At 40.1% G+C, this 24486-nt stretch overlaps 2 protein-coding genes across 2 annotated transcripts; both read right to left on the minus strand.

The window, feature by feature from the left end:
* Positions 1–647: 647 nt before the first annotated feature.
* Positions 648–9300, minus strand: LOC119731426 (lactadherin-like). Its single transcript, XM_038204596.1, has 3 exons — positions 9213–9300; positions 2260–2480; positions 648–794 (listed from the first exon to the last, which is right to left on the minus strand). The coding sequence occupies exons 1-3, from the start codon at positions 9298–9300 to the stop codon at positions 648–650; spliced, it is 456 nt and encodes a 151-aa protein (XP_038060524.1).
* A 7793-nt stretch (positions 9301–17093) lies between these two features.
* Positions 17094–22358, minus strand: LOC119731117 (lactadherin-like). The gene is made up of 4 exons (XM_038204136.1): positions 22085–22358; positions 20961–21095; positions 20490–20710; positions 17094–17657 (listed from the first exon to the last, which is right to left on the minus strand). The coding sequence occupies exons 1-4, from the start codon at positions 22269–22271 to the stop codon at positions 17508–17510; spliced, it is 693 nt and encodes a 230-aa protein (XP_038060064.1). The 5' UTR covers positions 22272–22358; the 3' UTR covers positions 17094–17507.
* Positions 22359–24486: the final 2128 nt, after the last annotated feature.

Below are 24486 nucleotides of genomic sequence, written 5' to 3' on the forward strand. Positions count from 1 at the left end.
GGACGTCCATATTGGGGACTCAGGAGGAGCACTTAAAGTGCACGTCTCTTTTGCTTTTGAGCATTTGTTTTTAGATTAACAACAAAATCTATCAAAATCATGAGAAGGGTGCATAACAACTATTAAACTCGTTGAATTTGCAGCTCAGTGGATACTACACATTTTGAGAACAAATGCAACATTAATGGAGTCTTGTAAATGGACTGCATTGCTAGCGCACGTACAGAACAGTGCACATATTGATAAAATCACCTTCAAAGAATATTTCTTCCGAATGATACCATTTCAGGCAGGGAACTTGTTACGAGTTCTATCTTGGATTTGAGCGAGGATTTCTTGTTAAAATCGATAGGTACATTTCAGGGTAATTGCAACTGTTGCTATGTGCCTTACATTTTTGAATGGAACACTCTGTGCCTGATGTGGGCAGATCTTTATGAAATCACCTTCAAAGATTGTTTCTTTCGAATTATGCCTTTTCAGGCAGGAAACTTGCTAGCAGTCCTTTCTTCCTTTTGAGCGAGGATTTTCTTGTTAAATCGCTAGGTACGATTCGGGGTAACTGCAATTTACTGCATTTAATGCAATTTGTCGAATTTCCAGCGAGCACTAGAGCTAGGTTTTTACCAAGCTAGCATTGATGGAATTTACTCATTAATTGTGCAGCCGAGGACCTCAAAGCGCATACAGCAGTGTGAGCTCCACTGAGTAGGCAGGATACGCAGGAACCTGGCCTGGAAAGCCTTCGGGAAGGTGGTGGTCACGTGGGTGTTTTGGTCTGAGTTTCCAGGGAACTGTGGAATAAACAATATGAACACGATTTTTTAAACCAGCGTTGAAAGGTTAATGGGGATGAGTTTTCCCTTGCAGTCACACGGTTTCAGGAGCGATAGAGGGAGCCCACGTCCTACGGCATGCATAATCTTAGTTTTCAGGGCTTTGTAGAATCAGTAAAATGATTAAGGATTTAACGTATTTAGAACACTAAGGCAAGACAACAGATTTGTTGAGTGGGAAATGGTTGGAAGGAAACATAAGTCGATATGACAGCAAATCCCAAGTTGGCCCTTTTCCCTTCTCAGTATGCTGTCTTTATTTTTGTGTACTCTTAAATCAAAAACGACGAGGGACAGATGTTTACTTGGGTGGGACTGGAACCCACGACATTGTGCTTACTAGTGCAAATGTCTTACCACTCGACCAGCAAGCTTGCCTGGGTCTGTGGCGGGTTCGAATCTGATCTAGCTTAATTTCAATCCATCCATAAAAACCCGTAAACAGGAGTTCGTGGGTTCTAGTCCCAACCGACTAAGTGAGCTTGTGAATTTTATCTCATAACCCTCGGACAACACTGAGTATACAGTGTTTGTGAAATGTCATTATTGAAAGGGCAAACAGAACAATGTTATTATTTAATTGTTACATTTCTTTACCCAGGGTGTGCCCAAGCAGTTTAAAACTGGTTTCAAATGGGGCCCTGCATACACTACTGATGTTTAAACACACATGTACAAGTACAATACATTACAAATACAATACACACAATAAAATAAAATAAAAGCATACGAGATTACTGCATGATTGTAAAGCAACTATTTCAAAATATGTACAACATTACAAAGCAACATAATACAGTTTGAAACGACAGTGCTATTAAAGGTGATTTAAGTTAACACGAGGAAGTTTGGAAATTTCTTATGACATGAGTAAAATAAACATGTGTATTTCTATACATTCGCTGAATATGGGAGGGCGACAAGCCCGTGAAAACCCCTTTTGGGAGAAAAAACGGGAAAATTCCCATCCGGTTCCTTATTATTATGCAACCAAGTGCATTAACTCCGTAAGTCAGCACATATTTATAATTGTATTTTCAGTAAAGGTAGCGCTAGCGACAACAAGAAATTTAATGCTCACATAAATGCAGAAATATTTACTGGCCGAATGTTTTACGTGGTTCAGATTTGAATGAGGTTAGAGAAGTCATGTCCCTTAACTGTACATGCAAGTTATTCCATATGATTGTACCAGTTACAGCAAAGCTTGTGGCATAACATTCTTGATTTTTTTCGCAATAGGACTCCTCAGTGTCTTTTCAGTGAATTGTCTTGTTTCACGAGTCTGAATAAGTGGTGTAAACAGATTCGTCATATACAGAGGAGTAATTGTGTTTATACATTTGTAAACAACGATAGCCTATTTATACTCAATTCTTAGTCAGAGAAAGACATCCAATTAAGTATAGCAAACATAGACTACCTTCATCGGTGTACTTGATCCATTATTAGTGACGTCGGTCCATTCTTGGCCATCGTCGCTGAATGCCACTTTGAACTCTGTCACCCATTGGTTACGGTTCCTATTCCCACGCCCCTGGGTGATAACGCCAGTGATGACCACACTGCAACTGAAGTCGACCTGGATCCATGGATTGGTATCACGAGCTCCAGCATTACACCAGGCTGTGGCTCCGCCTGTGACTGCAGAATAAGCAGATAATCAAACATGCTGAGCATAAAAAAACTGCTCAACAAATTGATGTACTAAGAAGAAACTGAGAACCTGCCACAAGTACTACACTGTTAAAACTCTTGACCCAGGATCTGCGTCTATATCTGCACAACCCTTTTCCAAGTCAAAATATACCCTTTTCTGCTCAAAATGACCCTTTTTGGTCTCAAAAATGACATTTTTCTGGATCATTTGGACCGACACAAGAGAGAGGCCGCCATACTTGCAAAGTAAGCGATTAATAAGGAGAAAGCGTTGCCTGGCCAATTTTATGTGCTAATCAAAAATCGGCATGGAAACAGTCACAAGCAATACACAGACTTTTTGCAGGTAACCATTCCCCCTTTATGTGCTTTATAATGTTGTGCTTAGCAACAATGAGCAACTTTGCTTCGTTTGCATGAGCGATTTGTGAAACCTGTGAAAATATCTGACCAGAAAATGCGTAATTATAAAATTGAGCAAAACAGACTTTACTTTGAGCACCATCCCTCCGAGGAGAGTTTTAAGCTTTTGGCATTTTTTTGGTCAACTTTGAAGAATTGTTTTTGTTTTCAGTTGTCTTATTCTTTATCCTATGTAACTGTTGAACGAATATAACATAACCTTGAAGGTTAAGCCAAGCTCTGGCCATTGCGGGTCCGAAATCGGCCGGGTTCAACGTTGACGATGCTGTGATGCTTGCATCTGGGATGCGTCCATCTTCCATCCCAAGGGGTCCCACCTCAGAGCACTCCAAAACATCTGTCGTAGGAAGTTAAAAAAAAAATCGATCAGAGTGGGGCGGGGTTCATTTAAACAATCACAATCATTTGTTTCCCCTGCATGTATGGACATCATGGCCGGGCGCGGATTTTACCTTCTCCTCATCTTGGAAATGTGTCATGAAACTTGGTATGTTTGTGGATTTCGATTTGTATATTGACGCTGTAGCTCAATCTGACGAAGAGTTTCAAGGAGTGATCATCATGTTTCACTCGCGGTCCGTGAATGAATGCAATTCTCTGTATGTAACAGGTTTGATATTTGTTGCAAATTTACATATTACAACACGCGACACAAAGATCAGGTCATCCACATCAGAAGCTTGACGCAAGATGGCAGATTTGGAACACCTTAGTAGCGCTAATGTCATTTTAACAGTATACGGCTCGTTTGAACGAGAGCTATGGGTCGTTCAAATGAGATAAATAAATCGTTTAAACGAGATAAATAATTCGTTTATACACGAGCTCAATGAGTCGGTTAAATGAGACAATAAGTCGTATAAACGAGATTATTAGGGAGGTTTCGCAAGCGAATGGATACGCTTACACCTACGTTTAGCTATCTGTATCCGTTTTTTACTTACGTGTAGCGAGCGAGATATGCGTGTCGTCTGCACGTTTAGCGGATAGTGAGTGGCGTATGACGTCATAACTGGTGACGTTTCCGTCGCACTAAACGTACCGTTTGTATGTGAAACCTCTCTAATAAGTCATTTAAACGAGATAATAAGTCGCTTTTCGTTTTTATTTATTTATTATTATTTTTTTTGGGTAAGCTCTTCAACATGTCACTTCGTGGTTTGTCGGTCGGTTGGTCGGACGGTCGGTCGGACGGACGGACGGTCGGTCGGACGGTCGATTTTACCAAAATTGAGCAAATGCCATGCCGTCGTCAGTAAATGCACTCTTAAATTATTTGTGACAATTTGTGAAGTTGTTCAAGAACAAATGGTAAACGGAGGTACATTATGTGCAGTAATGCTATAGTCACGTGGTATTTTGTGTAGTGGTTGGAGGGTATCCAGAAGGAGGAAATGAAACTTGTCCACAACTATGATGTTGCGCGGCTGCGGCCCGAGCTTGAACGTACGTACGCACAATCATTTCATGCAAGACTTTCATGTAAGACGGACACAGCTTATGCTTATTTTCTTACGCAACAATCTGAGGTAATCAATGTTTACACGACTTCAAACGATCCTCTTACTCACTATTTTTCAGTTAGATACTAATTTAATAGCAGACAAGTTCTTTTTCTTCATGCAAGACTTTCATGCAAGACGACCAGAGCTTAGGCCCCCCCCCCAAAAAAAAAAACCTTTCTGCTTCCGGTTTCCCTACCTACCCTATTCTGACAGCCCCTACCCTAAATTTTCTTATGGGAAAAATGAGCAAAAAGACCCAAAACTATTAATTACTACCTTTTACCCTTGACTACACGCAAACGCCTCGATATGGTCGTACACAAAAAAAATGCAAAACAAAACAAATCCCTTCCTACCTACCCTATTTTCGAATGCCATGTAATCGGAAACAAACGATTTTTTCTTTTGGGTGTTATTGTGCACTTTTGTTTTGTTGGAAGCAAAATGCTTCCGTACGAAACGCAGATCCATGCCATGTTTTCTTTTAATTAACGCCAGCAATTTCGGCGCAAGACTCGAAGGCGTAACGACATGAAACAAGCCGAATGCGCGTCAGTATCAGATGTGTTGTTTCTAAGGATGTGTTGTCTCTAAAGGGAATTACGTCCTGGAATGCGCCCAATTGGGCTGCAAAATGCGTGTTTTTACTCGCATTTTGCTAGCGGGCTACCGCTAAGGTCGAACCATTAATATATGCCTACATGGCAATCTCCCCCCCCCCCCCGGAGATTCGTCTGTCGGCGCCGCTGTACCCTCCAAATCCTGCCTATAAATCGCCGCCATTGGTGCGTATCCAACGGGTTATCCCAAGGGTTGCGCGTACTCTGTGATGAAAAAAACAAAAGTACAGGGAGTAATCTGCTTTGGGTTTTTGATGTTGGCTCTGCGCTTCAGTGAACTATACAATGGAAATTTCATGGAGAATTTGACTTAACATATGTATTTTCATCGATGCCTAATAGACATTTGGGCAAGAAGACGAGGCAAAAAGCTAGCATGCAGTTAATTGTTGTGCCTCTTTTGTGTATTTTCCCGGAGTTACTGTATTATAAATGAACGAGGCTCACTTTCAGATCCAATTAGATGAAAGCAATATTACCAAAAAGGTCATGGCAATGTTGCCTTCTAAGATACTAATAAAAAATGGTTTTAGATTTTTATTTAAAAAACACACTTACATTTGTCTTACTGTTGAAAAGGAATACCTTTTCTGTGCTGAATTCTTCATACTTTAAGATGCATTCAGCCAATGTTTGCCTTCAAGCCAGAGTCCATCATTTGCAGCTTTTCAAAAAGTAACTGACGTAATTATTGTTGAAAAACATACTTGGTTGAAAGAAAGTAAGGGGACTAAACTCCCTGTGAAATTATTCTCTTTGGCAAGCTGTCATTTTGAAGAAATCAACAAAAGAAGGCCTTTCCAACGGTGCTTCTTAAGACACACGCGCGGTTGCTATAATTCGTCGGATCAGTGCCAGACATTGCGGGAGGTTTCGCAAGCGAACGGATACGCTTACACTTACGTTTAGCTATCCGTATCCGTTTTTTTACTTACGTGTAGCGAGCGAGATATACGTGTCGTCTGCACATTTAGCGGACAGTGAGTGGCGCATGACGTCATAACTGATGACGTATCCGTCGCACTAAACGTATCCGTTTGCATGCGAAACCTCTGAGAGCATGTTTCGAACGCTGAATTCAGTCCCAATTCAAAACATGATTCAGCAACTTTTGATTTGAAATCGAGACCCTAAAATGTTGTTTTTCTCGGAATTTACATTTGAAGCTGAGCTTAAACTTCATCAGGTTGAATGTTTAGTACCCTTCTTTAGATTTTAAGCACTTTTGTTGCTTCAAACGAACAAAAATGCACAAATTACAAATGTTTGACTATACCTTTAACCAACGACTGAATCATTCCCTTTATCAGTACCTCACTGTCTCGAATCGTTTGAATACTTTTTTTTTTATAATTATCATTGCTCCATGTGACTTTCGGATCTGATGATATAAAATAATTGTACACACTGTGAGGTCTCAGTAACTCACTTCTTGGACCGATTCTGTTGGCCTTGCATTTAATTAGTTCAAAATCATCATTAAAAATCCACGATGGAGGAAAATCGTTAAATTCATATTAAATAGCGTCAACAATATTGGCAAGCAATGAGGCAGAAAGCAAGCACTTGATGACTGCGTTCCTTTGTTTATATTCCGGCGGTTATTATAAATGACACCATAAAACACCGAAAGGCTTCAGTGATCACGCTTTTGAGTGAAATTAATTGTCCTTGACCGTGCGGATCGGGCACCACACGGTCGCTGTTTTATATATATTGGGTATATTCTTTTAAAATTTCAGGGATTATTAGTAAAACACTATAAAACCCAAATCCACCTGATGCCATTTTAATAACCCCAGATGATTGGGTTTTTTTTGCCAAACTCAAGAATGTACATATCCATCTTTTGCTGACTTTTTTTGGGAGCGTCTATTTGGGAAAAAGGCAAAATAAGCCCAAAATGAGAATCATTTATGTTTTTGCAGTAAAAAAAAAAGACAAAAATAAGTCAACAATATTACCTTGACTCACAATTTTGCACAAACGGTCTCTTGTAGGGGCGGGGACACTTTCCATAATTGTTTTGGGGAAGAACAGAAGTTACAAAATCTTTCATTCAACTTATGCGTCGAATGTTGCCTAATAGCAGTCTAAAACTCTGACCCGAGCCAGTATGGCATATAAGGTCGGCGTTTATCTCCTGATTCAGTACCATAAAACGACAGAGAATATTTACTTTTTCCTGGATGGGGTGCAGGTCTATCGCAGGTTGCTCCCAAGATAATGCCGGTGTAGCGGGAAAAGTGGGAATCCGCGCAAAGTTGGAATTCCTACTTTGTCCGGCTGGGCAAAGTGGGAATTCCAATACTGTCCGGCAAAGTAGGAATACATCCAAATATTGACAATTTGTTTTTGTACGAAGTTTTCAACGTAATATGACGATCGTCATGCGAACATTTACAAAAAAGCATATTGTGCCCATGCCCAACAGCCAAACTGCCCATTGTAAGTATTCCTTCGTTGCACTGCTACTGACCCTGGTCAAAGTGGAAATTGGTTAATTGGCTGTTTCGGCAACCAGCCGAAACAGCCTTTTTTTTTGGTGCATGAATTTCACCTTTCTGCCTGTAGCGTCCTAGTACGTAATAGAACTATCTTTGTCTAACAACAGCAACGCTAAGGCCTTCGCAACAACATGGCTGATAATGCGTAAAAAAAGGTCTAGTGGATATTATGCTGGATCCGGCTTTTTTTAGTAGACCTATGGGTGCAAACCGGTACATATACAGGCCAAATATCAGTCCGCCGAGCTCATAAATAAAAGTCATACACTCAATTTGCTCTATATTGGAGGGTTCTGAGAGCCATCGAATCGGGGAAAATGAAGAGATATGGCAATACACATCTATCCCGGACGTGGGGCTTCCAATTTAGACATTTTTGATGCAATCGGACCCGAAAGTGGCGCTACGGGGTGAATTATAAAAAGCAAAACCCAAACTCCAAAATCATATTTCATATTTAATAAAAACAAAAAAGCAGGTAACATAACAATGACTGGAAAGCCAATTTTATAAACTACTTTAAGGTGAAAAAAAAATGACAAAAATCCGTTCAAAGAATATGACCATTTGAAAGCAATGGCCCTAAAACCTGTTTCGTAAAAAAAAGGAAAACCAGATTAGTGTGCATTCTGACTGTTTGGAACAAATAAAAATGACACAGAATACTTGTTTCAACAACTGGCAACAACTGTAGTGCACAATATCTTTATTAGCAACCCTGGTTTGGCAAACAATATGATTTGTATATTCCACTTTTTTTAAGACGGGCCTTCATACGGACTTTGTTGAATTTGTTAACTTTGATACTGAGGTTTTATCGCTGGTGACGTTGGAAGACAATTTTGACGACGATTCTTGAGATCGCACTTTTGGAAGAAAGGTGTTTGAATATGTATTGAGCCATGCTTTGCAGCGATCATTTTGAAGATGGCTACTTTTCTACTTTGGGAAACATCACTCATTTTAGGGGTCGTCTTCTTGGGTACTGAATGTCTCGAGAAGTCATCTGTCAACCCAACAAAAATTGAAATAAAATGAAAGATGACATGTTGATCACCATTTTTCTGTGCAGCCTGAACACATGGGGGTTTTGAGTATGTTTAAACTAGTTTTGAAGTATGGGCATTTACACTGTTGTCTATGGGAAATTATTAGATTGGGTGCACCCCTTTGCGATGTTAAGCCGGGAGATCTTACAGCGCCCTCCTTGACTCATGAAGAAAGAAACAAGAAGAAGACGTTCCGCAACTATACGGGAAAGCCACACGAAAAATCAGAAGATAAACAATGGCTTTTCCGATGATGGTGGAAAAGCCAATATGCAAAGTTGGCGGAAAAGCCAAGCAAACCTGAAGTTCGAAACATTAATTGCATTTCAAGAAATTCGAGTCATGGGAAAAACTCCATTGCACGGTCCTTTGAATGTCTATTCGATAAGCTCCATGTTAACACTTGATGCGTTGCCTCCTTATTTGCTTAAGTATCGCAAAACGATAGCAAACAGATCATTTCAGAAAATCTGGCTAGCTTGCAATCAGAGTACTCTTTATTGCAATAAAAAAACCGCATGCTTCTAATTTGGCAAAACCACAATATTTCTGAGATTTCTCCACAAGGCAAAAAGGCGCTTTCAACACATTTTTATGGAGTATAATTACTTACCTTGTTTACCACAGCACTGGGTTCTGAAAGACGCGAAAGCCTTGTTACGAAGTGCGGTCAGATCATCACCAGGTGCAGCCTGGACCATGGCACTACACGTGTTCCCTCGTACAGGTAGAATACAGAGGGAACTAAAATACCACAGAGTCCAACTGAAGACCCACATTTTACGCGGGGTTGTCATAACCAGCCAGCAGGTCTTTACTATGATATCTGCAATCAAAACGGGCAGAGCACCACTCCCTGGCACGATGAGCCTTATGTTTGGAATATCGCTTGCTGTAATCACACAGTTTCCACGGTAACCTTAGCAATGTTCATTGATTGGAGTTAGTTCATCGACGATCTCGAGTTTCGAGAGTCAAAATGTTGACTCCCGAAATTCATTCTCGCATGATTCTCTTAGAGAACGCGTTTGTAGCCCAATTGGGCGCATTTCAGGACGTAGTATCCCTTAAAAAACACAATATCCCGTTAAGAACGCGTAGGGCATTCACGTGAGCTTGGCACCACCACAGTGACAAATAATTCTGGTCGATGGATTCACGTTTATCTATGGTCGGGTCGTCCGTGGCGTCGTGCTTGACGTCGTGCGTCGCGTCGTGCTCCGCGCATTAATAACAGAAAGAATAAATAGCTAGATCGGAATTGCTTCGGCCGTGTCCGAAAAACCTCGTTTCCCTTTTGTACGATCTTGCTGCCTTATGGTGGTTCCCATCATGCCTTGCGCGATCGTTACCCCTGGAATTGGGTTATTTAAATATCCTACTCTTTAGGTAAATTTAAATTAGGACTGCAATCGATGCGTTTAACGTCCGACGCAGTGCTTTCAATTTTGAAGTTTGTTGTCTGTAGAATCAATCCTTTCTAAGATGAAATTTCGACGTCGCGTTACAGAGCAAGGATTTATATTATTGTGCGTACCTTTGTCGTCCGTTTTACAACACAAGATACAGTTTTGTTTTGGTGAAAAAATAGACTTTTAGAATCCATATGGTACACGCATAGCGCAGTCTCGAAACAAGTGCGAGTGCACAATAAGCTCTGGCTACCTTGCATGAACAAGCCCCGGGCCGCCGTCCCACGCGAAAATCACGGGCTGAAAATTGACCAAACATAACCCCTCTAAGTTTCCCATAACAATTGCACACTGTGACTATAATATTACCGCACATTTATCTTGCCTCCATTATCAACATTTTCATAAACAACTTTACGAATTGTCACAAATCTTTATATAAAGTATTTAATTTGTTTTGTTTGGTGTTTTTTTTTAGAAAATGAAAGTGTGGTACTTATATTTTATAGGAAACTTAGGGGGCTAGTTTTTGGTCAATTTTCCGGGGAAGGACATATGCATACCAGGCGCGCATGCGCATCGATGGAGACAAAACCCGTTTTCCCGATAACTTTCGCCAAGAGTGCATTTACCGACGACGGTATGGCACTTGGTCAATTTTCAGTCAAATCTTTTTGGTCAATTCTCGGGGACAGACCGACCGAACGACCGACCACCCGTAGAAGCTCCTACCAGAGCTTAAAAAAATGTTCGTACGTGACGTGACGTGCATGAGATGAGATATGCGGAAGCGCATTCAGGGAATGCAGCCCATAGGTATGGAATAAAAAAAACCCTGCAGGATAAATATCCCAAAAAATGTCCTTCTCAAAAAAATTTTTTTAAATAACTACATAAGCACGAAAGTAAATTTTGAAATTGTTTAATGCAGATGTTTCATTAAATATTTCCTCACACGCCCTCACTGCACAATGGTCAATTACTCAAAACAACATTTTTGGACACTGTGACCAAAAAAAGGCTGATGTTGTTGTGGAGAGATGCATTTGCCCTTGAGTATAAAGAGGACACGCGCTTTGAACGAAATAATGTTAATCGGAAAGACCATTTAAAACTAGCATCCAAACATCCACACAACTAAAACTGGACGTTTTGTGTTATTTTTGTGTTATGCGTGCGAGAACGACTTTCGGGATCAACTTTTGCGACCCCAAAAAGTTGGGCTGTTCATGCTAGGTGTGATTCGAGCCGTAAAGTGCGCGCCTTCGGCGGACGTGTAAGAAACCACATTTATTGGTGCTGTGTGTAATTTGTGTGACATACACAACGTGTATCGTACATTGACTGAAAACGACGGGGGGAAACGTGTGCGTACTCCGTCGTGTCCGATGTAAACAACCGGGTTTTTTTTTTTGTCTTTTCTCGGGAAGGGTAAGACGTTAGTTTCCCTTCAACCACGTTTGAAATAGAATAAGTAAACAATTCAAAACATGAAACTTTCGAGGATTTCGGGACGAGGTGCCCCTTTGAACGGAAGTCTTGCCGCGAAATTTAGATTGTCGTGTAGCTATCAATTACAATGCAATAATTACTGAGAACATAGCAATTCTTAAATTTAAAAACCTTTTGATATTCACTCGCATCTTCGAAACGTAAATCGGTAAGCTAGCTTTCAATTTGTAGTATACCATAACTTTCATTACAGTTTCAACAGTGCAAAAGGCATCGATTCCTGGTTTTGAAACTAATCACTTTAACTTAAGGAAGCGTGGCTTGGTCAGTGGAAGGCGAGGGGGCCGGGGGGGGGGGGCGATTGTCATGTAGGTACTTAAACTGCTTCGTTTTTGTGTCGCCCATTTTTACTTGTTAACATGATTTCTCCTCTCGAAAAAGGCAAGGGGTCTGGTCGACGGGGATCGTCGAATTTTAACAAGTAGTGTCAAGCCCAATCACCCTGCGTTTCTTGGGATTGCTCCAAGACATTTTATACAAAGTAGCAATATGGCAGAGGCGCCGTCACGAGCGCCCTCATTTCGATGGGAACCACCTTGATGAAGGCACAGTGCGATGGTACGACGCGATAAAAGTCGCGAGGGACGACGTGATGAACAACAAAAGGGGCAACGTCCAGGCATAAAATCTGCGAGACGGCACGGCGCAATGTACGACACGATGCCAGATGCAGAGTGCGAATGAAAGTAGGCAAGGGAGCGGCGGTGCGACGCGACGGCACGACGCAACGGAGACGTCGTGCCAACGCATCGTGTACTCGCGTCGCGTGTATGTTGAAGAGGCGACGCGGTTTGTCGTCAATAATTCCCCTTTCGTTGCCCGTTGCAGCGCACCGTCGTGCTTCGCGCCGTGCGTCGCCTCGTGCATCGGATAGAGATTTCAATTGTGACGTCGCTGACTTAAGCAACTTTTTCCTCTGGGGTTAACATCACCTTGCTGGTTGTTGACGACTATAGCCGCGGCCTAAAGAAAGGCTATGTGCCGGGAGACGGCTAGAGCCGCATTCCCGCACGTACACATTTCATTCATCATGCACATGCAGTTGCTACAAGATTGTATTTTCTAGAAGCAGAAAGTTCGGTGAGCATTTAGTTGTCTTGAAATGCGAAGTTATTCAGCACAACCATTAAAGTGTTAAAGTGGTCAGAAATTGCCTCAGATCACACCACAGAGCATCTAGAATCCCCCCCCCCAATTTTTTTTAAAAATCGGGGCCCTTATAAGCGGGCCACGAACCCCACGCCGTATTTGTTTTGACCCCCCCCCCTTTTTTTTTTAGGGCTGAACCACTTTTTATTGCCCCCCCCCCCCAAATTGAGTTTTCTGTCTCGCGAGGTCATGAGGAAAATATCTATCCTGTTTGATTTCTTTTTAGAATTTGGGTTTGCGATGCGAACAACTTTTCTGTGAGCTGTCAACCTGAGCTACAGGCTGAGCTAAACGATTCAGTAACCAATAAAAGCACATTATTCTTGTTTGTCGGTCGCTTGATTTAAAAAACTATGGACAAACGCCAGCAAGCTTTAGAAGATTTGCACAAAAATACCCGAAAACCACGTGTACAGAGTACGTGATTTCATATTATAATAATTTTAGCTCAGATTGGACCTCAGGTTGACCGTATACAGTGAATTTTTCACCTTGCGAGGTAAGAGAAATCAAACAGGATAGATATTTGCCTCACACCCTCACGAGGCAGACAGCTCAGCAACAAAATCACCGCACACGGGGATATTTTGTGAGCTACGTGCCGAGCAAACGGCGTCGAAAAATTGTTTTGCTCAACACGTACGTAGCTCTCTTGTGCCGAGGGTTTTACGGCCTATATGAAATATACGGAGGCTGGATAAGCACAGCTCTATAAAGTTGGGCCCTGATGTTTACATATGGAAATGAGGGGAAAGTAACAAACTTTTAATAAGAAATCACTTCGAACTTCACCCATTCATTCACCAATTACTTCCTGAAGATAATCAGATGTAATTTTGCATGATACAAAACGCGTATGAAAAAAATGCCAATGACGTCATAATAACAGCAATTTCCGACTGGTCAATTCAAACGACAGAGTGCGCATTTAATTCGCGCCTGCCCAGCCATGGAACACAGGGTCATTAGCTTCTTCTGCAAAAATTGTCACAACTTTGGCAACATCGTCTACGGTTGGATCTCTTCCATCAACAATTGTAATGTGACAGGCCCTCGGGCGAAGATCTCAGTGCGATTTCTCCACAATCAGTTCACCTAGCTTGCCCATAGTGTCCAGTGTCGCTCAACAATTCGTCAGGTCATCGGAGTAATCTAGCCATGACTTGTTATCTCGGATGTCAGGCCGGTTGATGAGTTTATGAGTCGAGTAGCTCTGTTGCTAGAGCATAACCGGTTGCACAGGCTGATATAAATGTGTCTTACCTGGTAATTATCCCTTATAAGATTACTTTTTCCAACTTCATGCAGTCAAATCAAGGTTTGTGCAAGAAAAAAATCCTAACTGTTATAAAAAAAAATGGCTGCTATGAACAGCGGCATTAGCGGTGTCTAAATATCTCTCGAGGGAGGCAGGACTAAAAAAAAATCCTCATTTTCAAGGTTTTTGTACATCTCTTACCTCAATATCCTTTTACAAAAGTAAAACAAAATTAATAACTGTCTTAGCTCAGCTGTCCTATTTGTCAAAGAAAAATAGTGACAAAATTTGATGGAAATGTTCACGTTGCAAAACGATGACAAGTGTATGGTAGAAAGGAGTTGCGTCTCTAAATTGAACAAAATATCTACCATAAGAAATAATGGTACACTGAACGATTATTCTGGCGACTACAGACGGCATTGGATGCCATTCAATGACTGGGTAAGAAGAGATGTAAATGAAGTAACGAGAATGGAGCCATACAAAGCGAGCTTATCATTGGCCAAGGTCGCAAAACAATTAAAAATAGGCTATGCATATTTATAGGTTAAAGATATTTGATTCATTATTGCCAGAATGTGTCAAGCAATGTGCGAATTGGAGATTTGATTGGAAAACGATGCCTCATGTTTATTCATGACTTGTGCTTTCCTCTCTCTCTCCTATATCATGGACTATGCTGATGTGATGTAACTGTTTGTTGATAGCGCCCCCTAGCGTTGTCGCGGCTTAAAATTGTCATGCGTATGCTTATTATAAATATTTTGTGGACAACGGAATTAGGTTCTCTCCGTAGTTTTTAGTTGGTCTTTTTTGGGCGAGCTGTTTTGACTACTAAATAAGACTTTTGATGTCAGTGCAGACATTTTTACATCTATATATTTGTTTTAGAACGGAATTATGTGCTTACGGTAGTTTTAGTTTTTAACTTCTAAGACTTCGGACGTCAGTTCAGACATGTTTGCACTTGACATCTAGACTATTTTTTTTCTTAATATTCTTTCGGTTTCATTTTTAACCAGTTAGATTTTAAAGGGGGAATTGTTATGTGGGATCTGGCAGATAAAAGAAAAGCTTTTAATTGTTGTGCCTCGATCGTCGTTGGAGTCTTATTGACCTGTTCACTTTTTGCCTAAATTTGGTTGGCAACAACCACGAACGAAAACAAGACTATGGACATGTCAAGTAAAGATGGTCCCAGACAAATTTCCCATTCTAAATCTGATTAAAGAAATAGTCATTCATGTCAGCTGTGTCAGGTCAGGTCAGGTCAGGTCTGATTGGGCCTATTCAAGTCTAAATCACAATAGACAGTCCATCAGGCCAGCTATGTCAAGTCAGGTCAGGTCATTCGGCTAGGTAAGGTCAGGTCAGGTCAGGTCAGGTCAGTTCGGGTTGGGTCAGGTTGATTCAACTCTAAATCTTAGACAGCCGGTCAAGTCAGTTAGGTCAAGGCGTGACAGTTCAGGTCAGTTGAGTTCAGGTCAGGTCAGGTCATTCGGGTCACGTCGAGTCAGGTCATTCAGGTCAGGTCGGGTCGGGTTGGATCGCGTTGGGTTTTTTCAAGTTTAAATCTTAAGAGACAGTCAGGTCAGGTCAGGTAAGGTCAGTCAGGTTGGGTCGGGTGGGGTGGGGTCGGGTCAGGTCGGGTCGGGCTTATTCCAGTGTAAATCACAAGAGGCAGTCAGTCTGGTCCTGTTGGTTGGTCACTGCCGTTCGGTCGGTCGATTTAGAGCACACTAGGCCGGCCCTCTGTGACCAGCGCAAAGTAAGTCTTGAAAGATGCACGAAAGGCCATGAGAAACTTTAACAGATTACTAACAGTAAGAAATTATATCTAGAGACAACACAACACTGCAGGTGCACGCTTACACTCTATCTAAAGTGCTTTTATTGAAAGAATATAAATTTAACACAGAAAAGAAATGTGGAAGAAAAGGCTTGTGTCGTGATATGCCAAACTTTCTCCATCATGTCTCTGACTAAATATTCAATAAATTTAATTGGCCTTAAGGTAATGGTCACTATTTGCAGAAAAAGTGTATATTTGCCTTTTCAAGAAACAAGCAACAATAAATCTGAAGCAGGTTATTTATAAAAAAAATAAGAAAATGTCGAAATTATGCACAGTAGATGTCATACTTTTGAGAAAACTGTAACAATGCATCTTTTTTTTCTCACGCAAAGCACGTTTTTGTTGACTGTTGGAAGGTTTGATACCAACCAACGTGAGGAAATGATGGCCATTCTCTTTGCCTGGAAAAAAGACAGAATACTGGGTGGAAAATATTTCACAGGATGCTTTATATCCTTTTATTTTATAAAAAAATAAGTAGGATAATTCATGATATTTTGATAGTTTTATGTTTGAGTTTTTGCAAATGGTGTCGATTACCTTTAACCACTTCAAAAGTTAAAGGAAAGGGGAAAAAGAAAATAGAAGGGAAAAAAAACCCCAAAACAATTTGCTAAGGAATATTTCCACTTACAATTGGTTTTTATCTATTTCCACCAGTTACTGAGATTCATGCTTAACCTTTAAGAGTATTGTATTTTGAGTGAAACAAATCAAATTCTAGCTGTTCTTGCGAAAATATCCCTTTCACCATTATTCTACTACAAGGAAAAAATGATATTACATATGTAAATACATGCCACTGTACTTTATTACTGTTGTGCCACTAAGAATCTAAAAATCTGAACAAAAACTCGAAAAAGGGTAAATTTAAGTTCCTGTTAACCATCAGTTTTCATTCAATCGATTTCTTTTGCCGTCATCAATGTAGCATGGGAAACCCCTGCTGCTAATGCTGATTGGAAATTTGACAATTCAAAATGTGGAAAGGTCTGTGCCATAAATCTTGGTCTACTGTTAGATTGGTTTCGGGTCATTCAATCGTAGCCCTCACTCAGAATGCAGGAGGCGGGAACAAGTTCGAACGGGAGGGCTCTGGAAAAGTACAAGAAGTGCAAATGCCTTTTGGGGGCATGTTAAAGGTACAACGGATCATTGGCTGTTAGTGCATCCCCCCCCCCTCCTTTTGAGCAACAAAATCGGGAACAAGTTCGAACGGGGGGCTCTGGAAAAGTACAAGAAGTGCAAATGCCTTTTGGGGGCATGTTAAAGGTACAACGGATCATTGGCTTTTAGTGCATCTTCCCCCCCCCCCCCCCCCCCCCCCGTTTGAGCAACAAAATCGCTCTAATCTTAAGAAGGGTGCATAACAAGTGACTTGTTGAAGTTTCGGCTCAGTGGACACTATACATTTTGAGATACAAAAGGAAGGAATACACAATTTTTGTGCCCACTATCGATTATTGTTTTTACCGAATGATACCATTTCAGGCAGGAAATTTGTTACCAGACCTATCTTCCTTTTTGAGCGAGGATTTTCTTGTTAAATCGCTGGGTATGTTTCTCGATAACTGCAAATATTCCTGTGCTTTTATGTTTTGACTGAAACATTCTTACAATTTAACACCACGTATCTATGACATACATATCCCCCGCTCCAGTTTGTCAAATTTCAACCAAGTACTACAACTAGGTTTTCCCAAGCTAGCAACGACGGAATTACTCATGACTTTCGCAGCCGAGGACCTCAAAGCGCATACTGCAGTGTGCGCCCCACTTCGTAGGCAGGATACGCAGGAACTTAGCCTGAAAGGCTTTCGGGAAAGTGGTGGTCACTTGAGAGTTGTGTCCTTCCAAGTTTCCAGGGAACTGTGGAATAAAAAATATGGATAGGATTTACAAACTAGCGTTGAAAGTTTGGCAGGTGTTTAATTGTTTAATCGACTTTTTGTCGGGACATTTTCGTGTCGGCCCAAGGAAAAATTTAAATAAGTTGGCAAAAATTTCCATCTTCTGTAGGACCACATGTTAAATTTGCTAAAATATTAAATAGCTTAAATTGCCTGATGGGCGTCTTTTTTTTTGGGGGGGGGGGTGTTTGTTTCCTTGCTTTTTTTCTTACTGTGTGGGATCCCTCTGTTAACGCGTCACTCTACAAACTGTTACATACTGCATCGATTAAATATATGACACACCCAACCTCGTCCTCAGGGCTCACTTGAATGTTCAAACTCTTGTTATATGAGATATTTTAATAACGTGGTAAACATGTAATGTCTAATGTTGTCATGACATTTTGCAATAATGTTATGGCGACATGGTCTTAATAACGTTTTAACGACACCTTCCTGACATTAATGTAAAACGTTTGTGTGATGTTTTTATTACGTTATATTGACATTATGCTTTAACATCAAAATAATATTTTAATGACAACTATTGTTGTCGTGACATTTTGCAAAAATGTTATGGCGACATGGTGTTAGAAACATTATTACTTCTTTCTTACGACTTTCCTACAAAAATGAGTTAAACAAAATAATAACATTACTTGCACATTTTGCAGGAATGTTGTGAAAACGCAATAATAACATCACCAAGACTACGTCGCTATAACATTAATGGATAACATTAAGGCCTTAACGTTAAAATAATGTTCCATGCATTTTTTTAAGGAATGTTGTGAAAACATAATACAATTATTAAAAAACATTAAGATGATGTAACGTGTACATTTCAACGGAATATTGTTTACAAAAATTGTGGTAATAACATTTTGATAATATCGCTTAAACATACCTGGTAAAACATCAATGTCGGGGAAATTAAATCACGTTATTAAAATGTTTGGTTTGTGTACATATCATAATTCATTCCGAAATTTAGTTTTAAACATTTGGCTATAACGTTTTGATAATATCGCTGTAACATACCTGATGAAACGTCAAATTTTAAGGCATTCCAATCACGTTATTAAAATGTTTTTGTATATATCATGATATTGCATCCCTAAATCCTGTTTAAACTTTTAGTAATAACGTTTTGATAATATCGCTTAAACATACCTGATAAAACGTCAAATATGAGGCATTTAAATCACGTTATTAAGATGTTTTTGTATAATATAATGATACTTCTCGATCAATCTTTTTAAAACAATTAGTAAAAACGTTTTGATAATCGCTTTAACATACCTGATGAAACATCAAATTTGAGGCATTTTAATTACGTTTTCAAAACGTTTTTGTTATGTCATGAAATGTCATCAATATTTTTATTCACAACATTCGGTAATAACATTTTGATAATATTTCTTTAATATGCCTGATAAAAGGTCAAAATTGAGGCATTTAAATCACGTTTTTAAAACGTTTTTGTAATGTCATGAAATTACCTCCATATATCGTTTTCAAAAACATTTGGTAATAACGTTTTGATAATATCGCTTTAACATACCTGATAAAACGTCAAATTTGAGGCATTTCCTTTACGTTTTCAAAACGTTTTTGTTATGTCATGAAATTTTCTCAATAGATCTTTTTTTCAAATCATTCGGTAATAAAGTTTTGATAATATTGCTTTAACATACCAGATAAAAGGTCAAAATTTAGGCATTTCAATCACGTTTTTAAAATGTTTTTGTACACATCATGATAATTCCTCCATAAATCTTTATAAAAATATTTAGTAACAGCGTTTTTATAATATCGCTTTAACATACCCGATAGAACGTTAAACATGAGGCATTTAAATCACATTGTTAAAATGTTTTTTGTATAATATCATGGTATTTGATCAATCAACCTTTTTAAAACATTTGGTAAAAACGTTTTGACAATATCGCTTTAACATACCTGATAAAACGTCAAATTTGAGTCATTTTGATTACGTTTTTAAAACATTTCTCTATATGTCATGAAATGTCCTCCATAAATCTTTTTAAAAACATTTGGTAATAACGTTTTGATAATATCGCTTTAACATACATGATAAAACGTCAAATGTGAGGCATTTAAATCACGTTATTAAAATGTTTGTGTATATGTCATGATGTTGCTATATAGTCATTAAAATGTTATTTTCGAATGTTATAGATATAACATCGGTACGACTTTACAGAAAATGTTAACACAGCAGTGTTTGCTGGGTAGCGTACTGCTTGACGTCATGGGACCGAGGTTGGGACTCGCCTTCGATGACCGAATCTAGACCGCAATGTTTGAGAAAATGGCCATATAAGTTATGTTTTCGTGCAAGTCGGGTCTGTTTGCAGTCTTGGATGTGTGTGAATTGTTTTTGTTTTGCTGAAAGAACGCACACCATTTTTTGTAATTCGTGGACAGAACTTTAAAACTATGGTTGTGTTTAAAACTCCGTAACTTGAAAAGTACATGAGTTTGAATGATTCTTGTACTAAAAAAAGCGTATGAATTGGGCTTTCATATCCTAAATTTTGCAAGTTCTACATGAAGAACTTCACTAAAGCAATAGTCCCGACATTTTTGTTTAGTTTTTTTACTTACCCTGTTTATATATTTAAATTGTAGCAACATAAATATTGATATTATCCTCGTCATTAAACATTGGACTCACATCTGCTTAGAATCATACGCCATAAATACTGTCGTTGCACCGCCCCAATTCACTCATAAATATGACTTATAAGGTCCTTCATTAACATCAATGTAATTAATTACTGACCTTTCTCGGTGAGGTTGCTCCTTCCGCAGTGACGTAAGTCCATTCCTGGCCGTCGTTACTATAGGCAACCTTGAACTCGCTCACCAGTTGATTATCATACGGCGAATCACCACGCCCCTGGGTGATGACACCAGTGACAATCACACTCGTACCGAAATCGACTTGGATCCACGGATTGGGGTCACTAGATCCAGCACTTGCCCAGGCAGAGGATATGCCGCCTACATATTAAGCAGATAATTCAGCTATAAGCACAAAGGAAGTCTTAGCACTATACCTGCAGCGGCCGTTCTGCACTTGCAGAGTGAGATAATATTTCTAAAGTTAGCGACCCCCCAACCCCTGAAAAACGTTTGTAGTGCTTCTTCAACTTCTGACTTTTAGTAAATCCTTACCATTTCGTTTGAGTTGTCTTACGGTTCGCAACATGTGATGGTCCGCGATCTTAATACAAATTAATTAATTATTTACCTTGAAAGTTAAGACGAGCCCTGTGGGGCGCATAGTTAGCTAGGTTATAAAAAAAAGTCGAGGCTGTGATGCTTGCATCCGGGATGCGGCCATCTTCCATCCCAAGGGGTCCAACCTCAGAGCAGTCCAAAACATCTGCAGGAGGTAATGGGAAAACAATCGATCAGGGTGGGGCGGGGTTCATTGAAGCAATCACACCAGTCTTTCCCTAAAAGAGCCATCGTTTGTGGAGCTAACAGGCGGGTGCAGATTCCGTCCTCTCCTTATCTCAGTTCTACCAATTTCGAAAATTGAATTTCCCTGTGATTTCCTGACATTTTAATAAGAATTTTCTTAAGTTTTCTGATTTCTCTTTAAATTTTGTTCATAAGTACCTGAGGCAGTTTAGGCATTCCCAGTGGCCGAGAGCCCGTCACGTGGATGGTTTTAAACCAAAGGTAAAACACTGCTCTGTCCTGCGCCACATCGAGCAGTACGCGCAGTGCGCGCAGTGCGCGCGACAGGGCGCGTGACTCACTTACCATAAACAGAGCTAGAGGGGTGTTTAACAAACAGCAAGTAAAATTGTTGAACAAAATCGTTTGGACTTTGTAAATATAACTTATTTTGACTTTTTTGCCCAATAAGAAGAAGCCTTCGGCTCTGGGCATTATCCGCGACCAGGTCGGTTTTAAATGTACTTGTTTGAAATCGTCTATTCAAAGTCATATGTTTTGGTGGGTGTCCTCGAAGCAATATACCCCCAGGGAACACGAATACGTTTAAACTTGGGACCAACCGTATTTTTTCTTGTTTACCCATCTTATCAAGATGGTAAAAAGTGCAAACAGCTCACGATGGGACCATTTTAGGAGAGCACTGTCCGAAAATATGATTTTATCTGGTTTTTTTTTTTTATAAATAAGCTTCGAAAGTAACAGTTTTTAGGAGCTGGAAGGCAAGAGATCCCGGGCGAACATTTCGACAGTTATTTTGGGCGAACGCTACGCTCGATTTTTACGGCTATGGTGTTTAGAAGCCGTAATATATCAGCCTAAAAGCCCACCCTCAACACGACAAATGGGACTAAGTTAAAAGCGGTTTCGGCATGACAAAAATTGTCCCTACAAAAATATCGCACCTACCTTTCGTACAGGAGACATGGACCGCATCCAGTTGGTCTCGAAAGACGTCCAGTTGGCTATATAACGGACGCAGAGCTGCTTCGAGACACGAATCGCAGTCACTGTCGGCGTGTGCGGTTGCAGCAAACAGGCAGCACTGGACCACCACGGCAAAAAGAGCTATCAGAAGGCACTTCATCTTGATCATCAGAGACACACACTGTACTCGAATCAGTTGCAGAATCGCACTTATGAAGGTATACAATTATGTATGCTAGTTTGGAGAAAACGTTGGTTCTTAGCATGACATTTTTACAATGAATGACAATGCAAATAATGATGAATGGGTAATTCAAGTCCCGCTGAGTAGTCAATTTAGAAGCTTATGATGTCTAACATCTGCTCATGTAATATGACCCACTGGGCTTGTCATTGGTGCGTGTCTGTATGTATTTGTGAGGAATTTCTCAATTTTCTTCAATAGTGCAAAACAAAATGTAATTCAACCAACTGACTTCTAACTATTGATATTACATTTGTATTTACATATAGATTTCCTGGAACATCGTTGGTGCCACCGATACGACTACCCCATCTGTGCTGTTGATCTACCGACCTCACTTATTAGTGTGGCAATTACAACACATAACGTACTGTAGTCCAGCAGCCAGAGAGAGAACTGTGTTTTGTTGGATACTAACATATATTTCTTCTTGCATATTCTATGCAAGGAGATCAAACTTTTGTAGAATTTGAATGATGACACCTTCGCAGGGTTGGGCAATGTTGGATATCGATTATTTATTTACTGATATGTTATCAATACATATGGTGTGCGCGCAGTTAAAACAAACACACAAACTCACAAATGTTAATATAGATGTCCCACATTTACCTGTTAAGAGGCATGAAGCATTATAATAGCCTTAAAAAATGTAGGAATTGGGTGAGGAGTGGTTAGGATGCGGCCTAGGGCGTGGCTAGGGCATACACAAGTTTAAATGAACTTTAACACTATAAATCCACAAACTTCAGGTTAGGATTCATTATGTTGTCATTTTAAATCCAATTCCATGTAACATTACATGACTTTCTAAGACAGATTATTGAGGCTGCATTGGGGGCGTGGCCTGAGGAGATAATAAGTGTTGAATCAAATGTAACATGACAAAACCATCATATTTCAAGTGCCATGTCGATTTGTTAAGACCAATAAGCATGATTGTACTAAAAATGCCTGTGTTAGCGTGGGTTTGTAAACACCGGCAATCGTGGACGTAGGACAAAAGAATTGGGGCGCAAACAATACGTCCACGATTGACCGAACGTCCACAATCTCAAATCGTGTACAAAACCAATGAGAGCTGTCGCTAAAAAATTGCCGGCATTTACACAGGTGTGTATGAGTTGTGGGTAGCCATTACATTCACTGCGTGGACTTCCGAGCAAAAGAGGTCCACATAAACCAAGTAGAGACGACGTTGTGTGGACTTGGGCAAGTCCACATAGTGTTTTCCTATTTCTGGAAAACAGGTTTAAAGGCATTTTTTTGTTAGGTTTATCCGTGGTAAAATGAAGAGAAACACTAAAGAGGATCATAGAAAAAAATTGGGTTGAAAGCGTTTTCACAGTTTGAGAAAAAGAGGTTTTTTTCACTGGTTTTTCTTCACTACAAGAAACCAAGGGAATGTCCCCACTTGGTATGTAACGTAAACATGCGAGTGTGCAGAATAGTCCCATGTGTTTCATTGCACGCTACGGTATTTCCGTAGGCCCCCCATTTCTCGTTTGTTTGAGTATCATCGGTTTTCCACAGAGCTAAGTGTTGTGTATAACGTCTGATATTTCGAAACATGCAGATATATTCAAGCCGCGCGCCAGCCAATTGGAGTCGACTTTACTAAATAGTAAGGTAATTTCATTCCCAACTCAGGACTAATGGTTTGATTGGTCAATTCGAATGCAGTGTTTTGTAATACAACAGCCGGGCGCATATTGCGTAAATGATACAGAGCGCGTGACACGTGTTTTTTTTATCCATGTCTATGACGCGCAAAGGTTGAATGACCGAAGACCCGATGTAAAAAAAACGCCCGCTGATTGGTCAATATCTAAAAGGTCAAGAAGCAGTACCTTGCAATACAGATCAGCGAATCTGTTCATATGTAATTTATTACATAGACTAATTTCTAGTAGGCCCCGAATTTGTCGAGGCCCTAGGCACAGTGTGCCCATTAGGTAATCCAGGCCTAGGTGGGACCAGTCAGTGGCCGTGTCACGCACACAGCCTTATTTGACCTCAGTTTCTTGTCCCCATGTCATGCATATATGGCCCAAAAGCCTACGAGAGTTTTTACGAGTCTGTATTCAAGACTACAAAAAACAAGAACAGTTCTAGATACATGCACTGTTTGGCCCAGATG

The sequence above is a fragment of the Patiria miniata genome, unplaced genomic scaffold (assembly GCF_015706575.1).
Source record: "Patiria miniata isolate m_02_andy unplaced genomic scaffold, ASM1570657v1 HiC_scaffold_23, whole genome shotgun sequence".
NCBI lineage: Eukaryota > Metazoa > Echinodermata > Asteroidea > Valvatida > Asterinidae > Patiria > Patiria miniata.